This window comes from Parus major, chromosome 2 (genome assembly GCF_001522545.3).
Source record: "Parus major isolate Abel chromosome 2, Parus_major1.1, whole genome shotgun sequence".
NCBI classification, from domain to species: domain Eukaryota; kingdom Metazoa; phylum Chordata; class Aves; order Passeriformes; family Paridae; genus Parus; species Parus major.
Window position 1 is genome coordinate 71,794,368 of NC_031769.1, and position 6,496 is coordinate 71,800,863.

At 33.1% G+C, this 6,496-nt stretch overlaps 1 protein-coding gene across 4 annotated transcripts in view; it reads left to right on the forward strand.

Moving 5' to 3' along the window:
• Window positions 1–6,496, forward strand: part of CDH9 (cadherin 9) — a 98,205-nt gene that overhangs the window by 47,881 nt on the left and 43,828 nt on the right. For 2 of the 4 annotated variants that reach the window (XM_015618158.3, XM_015618159.3), the window contains exon 3: window positions 3,497–3,791. The exons of 1 other annotated variant lie outside the window; for it this stretch is intronic. In XM_015618158.3, the coding sequence (XP_015473644.1) occupies window positions 3,497–3,791 (295 nt within the window). Of the gene's footprint in view, window positions 1–265; window positions 3,792–6,496 lie in introns of all 4 variants that reach the window. One more of the 4 variants, XM_015618160.3, reaches the window with a different exon arrangement.

The window sequence follows — 6,496 nt, forward strand, 5'->3', positions numbered from 1 at the left end:
GGAAAAATAGAGTAACAGTGATCCATGTAAATTTATGTCAAGATTTTTGAGAACATCAAGATTTCAATTATCACATCATATAAAAATTGAGTTCAAAAAACTGGATAGACAGGCTGATTTGAGAAGTACACTTCATCTATAAAAAAAAGGAAAAAAAAAAGATTGTGAGAGAATTCATAAGTATGCCCATATTTATAAGACAGTCATTGTTTAAAAAATAGGTGATTATCATTCCCCTAATCATTCCCAATATCTTTGTCCACAGGAAAATTTGTGTCGACAACTGTTTAGCCAATCACACAGAAGACTACAAAGAGAAATGTGTGTGCAAAGGAGTATTAAGAAATCCAGATACTCAGCAGTACATCTGTGTTATGTCTTCATTCCAACATGTTTCAAACAAATTAATGGGAATGACATTTGTTTTCAGTGGTCACTATGTATTATACATATATATTGAGAAATCTAATGTATTATCTGCTTTTCTTTGGGGTTTCTGGGGGTATTTGTTTAGATTTTTCTCTGTTGGTTTGATTTGGGGGTGTGTCAGTTGTAGGTCTTTTTTTAATTTATCAAATTGTTTCATGGTTATTTGGCTTGCAGAATGAACAATTTGTGATATGAAAAAGGAAATGTTTGAAAAGTTCGTTTTCCACCCATGTGAAGTTTTTGCTTTCTAATCTCCTCCAATCCACTTAGAGAAAGGTCATCTAGAATAAACAACAGGAATGACGTTTTGCTTTCTGTAAATGGTGGACATTCCCAGACCTGCTGAGTCTGTAAAAGGTAGAGGGAAATGACAGCAGTCAAGGATTACTTCAGATCACATGTATTAATATTATTTTTCCAGTTTGAAAATCTGAGCCTCTTTCACACACCTAAACAGTTTACTAGTGATAAAAATTCCGAAAGTATTTTGTATGTAAAAGGATTTACTGTAACTGGAAACATGAATTAGAAAATGTTTCTGTTCTTGTTCCTTGGTTTTAGTCAATTAAAGGGCATGATTATTATAACACACCACATTTTTACATGTGATTTACAGCAAGGCAATTTTCTGTAGACTTTATGTAGAATAATTAACATTTGAAAAGCTGGAATTGTATTTTATATTATAAATTCAAAATATTTAAGCAGTTCACAGAAGATTACCAGTCATCAAGAAACACAGTATAGATTGGTCAAAATTACATTGCAGTGTCTCTTTACAAGTATATATATCAGTATACTAATTTTGCATAAACCTTCACAATATTATTTGAAGTTACTCTGTCTCATAAGTTGAAAGTGTATTTTGTAGTTATATAAATAGTAAGAAGCTTTTCACAAGCCATGATTTTGCAAAATTGCTTCACAGATAAATGGAGGTCACTCTAATGTGAAGAGCAAAACAAAACATACATGGGAACTTCTCATATTTAGGATAAGTGATAGCTTGCAAACGTCCTTTTAGTACTTCCTAATAGAAAATTGGCAATAGGTGGTGGAACTCTTCATTGCTAGGAAATCACATTCTAGTCACAATTTTATCATGCTTGAAAATTCTGTTTATCATTTGTTAGAAACATGAGACAAGTAGGAAGCTCAAAATACCTATCAAAGCTTGAGTTACCTGACATCTTTGTAGATAGTTTAAACTATGTAGATAGTTAGATGGATAAAATAAATTAACTTAATCTCTGGAGGGTCTGCATATTGTTAGGAAGATGGGTAAAGAAATGACAATAGACAGATATGATTTTTTATCAGAACCACTTGTTAGCATAGAAAATATCACTGCTGCCACTACTTGCACATTGTTGTCCCCTTCAAAAGGTTGTTTACCGTGGATTAACAGCAGAGCTGCTCATACGAGCAGACAAAATGAGATTGACAAGCTTGTATTTATGTTTATAGCCTGCTGTTCATCTGCACCTTTTAGTGTATAGAACCTCTTTTTAACAGATGACCATGCAATCCTTAATAATTCTCACAGGTATCTATCACAGATACACACTGAACACAGTAGGCACTAGAACTTATTATGAGATGACCTACCTTGGATGGTATTACCTCATTCAGTCTCATCTCTGAAGACCAAAAGAGTAATCAGGTAGTAAAAAAGGTTAAAAGTGTAAATACTACTATAATAGTAATAGATAGATAGATAGATAGATAGATAGATAGATAGATAGATAGATAGATAGATAGATAGATGGTAAATAGTAAAAAGGTAAAAAGTGTTATGATACAGTGTTAAAATAGAGGAAAATTAAAGTGAGTAATTCAGTAAAAATCTATTGTAATCCTTCAATCCTGTAATTATCCTTCATAGAGGTAAAATAATAAAAATTTGCAATTTCTCAGCTATGAAACGTGGAGGTAAACACTGACAGGAATATAAGAACAAGGCAAGACATGTCAAAAAAAACCCCTTATTTTTGTGACTCTCTAAAATAATACCATTATTGATACTGTAGAAGACTTTCTCAGGTTGTTGATATACTATAATTTTCTACTTAGAGAAGTAAAAAATATGCTAAGATAAGATTCTCTCTTTCCATGCTTGAGAAGCACTCAGTCACCAGTTGTGGTCAGATGTGACTGTAAGGATTTGTATAAGGAAAATATACTGCAGAAGCTCATAAAAATGAACTATAAGGCCATGTAAATGAAATAAGAGGAATAGATGCCTGAAGAAGTGCATTAAATAAAAATTTCTAGTGCCTGAGTCAACTTCAATGGCTTGATTTGATTTTGGTTTTAGACACTTTTTCATAAGGGTGTTGTATGGCAAATTAACCAGTGCCTGTAAGTTCACAGGGACAGAGTTTTGAACTCTTATGAAGAGGTTGAGTAGGAAAAGGATTGTTAAAGCCCTCTCTATCCTTTGAACATTTACCTCCTAGTGTTCTTGAAAATTATTTCTTCTGTGTGGAAAGGATTAGAAAGAAGGAATTAATCAACGGAGGTAGGATGTGCCTTGAAAAAAAAAAAAAGAGAACAATACAAGAAGAAACATCAATTACTTAAATCAGAACATTTATAGGTGATTTGGGGACGTTCACAATCTCTAATCCTTAAAACTCATTTGTTCTATTATGTTTCAAAGTAACTGGTTGACTTCTCAACAACCAGTAAATACAAGGCAGGAGTTGTTTTACAAATAGAAATTTGGGAGTTTTACAGTCGCTTTCATCTTCCAAATGGAGAATTCTGGTAATTTCTGGACAGACTGTTCAAAGAAATAGAATTTTTTGTTATAAATTTTTTATTTTAAGTACTATTTCAATACCCTCTACATCCTTCTCTGTCCTTATGAGTTTGTTTGCAGCTATTTTTTGTGTATGACTGAGTCTAAAATTTTCAATTTTTCCAGCAGGCTGACAGAAGATAACCACTACTCACCCCAATTATAGTCAAGATCGTACAGACTTATTCATATATGTTGAATTATTTGGTCTGTAATAACAATATATATATATTTATAAAATTCTTCTTTTTTACCTCTCTGAAGCTACACACTGACCAAGATAAAGGAGATGGAAATTTAAAATACATATTAACGGGAGATGGGGCTGGCAGTCTGTTCATTATAGATGAAAATACAGGAGATATTCATGCTGCAAAGAAATTGGACAGAGAAGAAAAGTCCCTGTATGTGCTACGTGCCAAGGCTATAGACAGAAAAACTGGAAGACAAGTGGAGCCAGAGTCTGAATTTATCATTAAAATCCACGATATCAATGACAATGAACCAAAATTCACCAAGGACATGTACACGGCCAGTATTCCGGAGATGTCTAGAGTTGGTAGGTAAAAATTCCTTATGTAAAATCAAAAGCGGTTTGAGCTGGTTGGGAACTTATAAGAAATGTATTTGAGACACTTGCAACTAGCTGCTCTGAGTATCCATGGAACAATTTCTGTTGCAGGCAATGTACCATAAATACTTGCTTTCTGCTTTTATTCATTGGTTTCATCTTTATCCACTTTTTAATCCTTTATCCATGCCATAAGCTACTCTTTACTCTTTCAAGCCCACCGGAACCATCAAGAAATGCAGCATGTATGGCTGTCTCATCAGTTACCACACAATTTTGTCACAGCTGACTCCTTCACTTATTAAAGAGTATCATCTTTGTATTTTAACATCTAATTTACCAAAATTTTTTGTACCTTTAGACAGAAACAACTTTAAGTGTGTAAGTATGTAAATCAATTAATATATCAAAATGATGCAAAATATGTTTTTACAAATGTTTTTTGGTTTGTTTTTTTTCTTTCTGTTATCAGTATTTATACTTCTTGTTGGTGGGCTGTTTATTTGTTTGTTTGTTTGTTTGAATATGGATTTATTTATTTAATTGTGATTTTTTTCATACCAAATGTATGAACACTGTTTCTAAATAATTAACTAGTTTTGTTTCAAAAATATTTGCCTTTATGGGTAAAAAACTTACAACTATAACAGCTGCAATGAAAAGTAAAAATGTAGAGTTACAGTAGATGTGAGAATTACAGCATAACAGGAAAATAATTCTCTGTGCTTTGTTCAAATATATAAAGTAATAGATAATATTCACATGTTATCATGATTACCTAAGTGCTCTACTTTTTTACAGCAGAGACAGTTTCTCTCATAAGATAAGTAAGCATAAACCCCATATGCTGTGGGACATAACTAACAAAAATTCTCGAGGTATTTACATCTCATGATTTACTGTAATGGCTTGCAAAATCAACCCTGGATGATGACATTGTTAAGAGAGACAATAAAATACACACTGAATCTTGTGATTAATGTACATCTTCACAAAATAATTCCCAAAAACTAATATTTCTGAGAGCAGAAGAAGAAGTATAACAGAATAAGGATTTACTTTATAAAGATGATGATATACACATTACTTTACTTATTTTATAAAATATTTTATAATGTACTTACAAAATATTTTATAATAATAAAATAATATTTAGTATGCATGAGAAAGGAACAAATATACTACCATGTGTTATGTGAGATGCCCAAGCATGCTTCTTGTAAAAATATATGAAAACTAGAGAAATCTGCTTCATTCAGAATTTACTTTGCTGATAATCACTGAACAAAAAATGTTGGCAGTGCACCTGTCATATTTAATTTGAAATATACTTGTAAGGAAGGAACTCTATTGGAACAGATAGGAAAAAAATATGTCTGTGTTTAACATTATCACTTAGTCCAACTTCATTACAGTCAATGGAGAGGCATGAATAAAAGAGAAGTGAATATGATCCAGTGCTTTGACACTGCCTGAGAAATACTAAGTCTATGAAATGTTTATATTTGATGAGGAGCATGACAGCGTAAGTACCATAATGTACTTTAAGCTAGGGAACTCTCCATAAAAGACACAAGTAAAGCTGAGTTTTACTTTGAAGAAGAGTTTGTGTACTTTTCCTGCAGAAAAAGGATATAAACAGCAAAAAAATGTCTTTTGGGTTCTAATATGAAGACAAAAGAAAGGATCTGAGTTACTCTTTCCTCTGTTTAGTTGACATTTACTTGGCCTTCAGGAATATAAAAACTACTGGAATAAGAATTTCTAGCATTTGCATTAAAACAAATAAAAGAAGTTTTGTAATTTTTTAAAGTGAAATAGAACAAGAACCCAAATCCAGGCAGTCCATTCTAGAAAGAGATATTGTCTATATCCAAAATCAGTCATAAGAATTCTAATTCAAGAGTCAAGATGTACATACAGATGTAAATAAGATTATGTACATATATATATATATATATTTCTATACAAATATATATATATTTGTTCTTGTAATCCTTTTGTACCATTCCTCCAGATAAGGAATTGGGTGCCCTAACTGGAAAAAAAAACAACTTAAATAGATGCTCAAAAGTTAAAGCTATTAAAGCAGTAGGCTAAAAACTTCTAGCTGGTTCTGTCCTGTAGAATTTAAAAGGTAATTTGAGGTTAGAGTGCTGTGTAAAACAAGTCAAAGAACCAGAGAATCATAAACTGAACTGGGAGACAAGCATCATTGAAGTTCAACTCCTGGCCCTGAACAGGACACCCCAAGAACACCGTATGCCTAAAAGTATTGTCCAAATTCTTCTTGAACTCTGTTGGACATGGTGCTGTGAGAGCTTCCCTGGGGACCCAGATCCAGTGCCCAAACTCCCTCTGGGTGAAGAACCTTTTACTAATATCCAACCTAAACCTCCCCTGACATAACATCTCACTGTTCCCTCGAGTCACCAGTCACTACAGAGAAGACATCAGAGTCTGCCCATCCTCTTCTCCTCATGAGGACATTGTAACAGCAATGGGATCTCCCCTAAGTCTCACCTTGTCCAGGCTGAATAGAACAAGTGGCTTCAGCCATTCCTCAGGCAGCTTTCCCTCAAGCCCTTTTCCATCTTTGTTGCCCTCCTCCTTTACTTTTTTTTCCTTCCTTCCTTCCTTCCTTCCTTCCTTCCTTCCTTCCTTCCTTCCTTCCTTCCTTCCTTCCTTCCTTC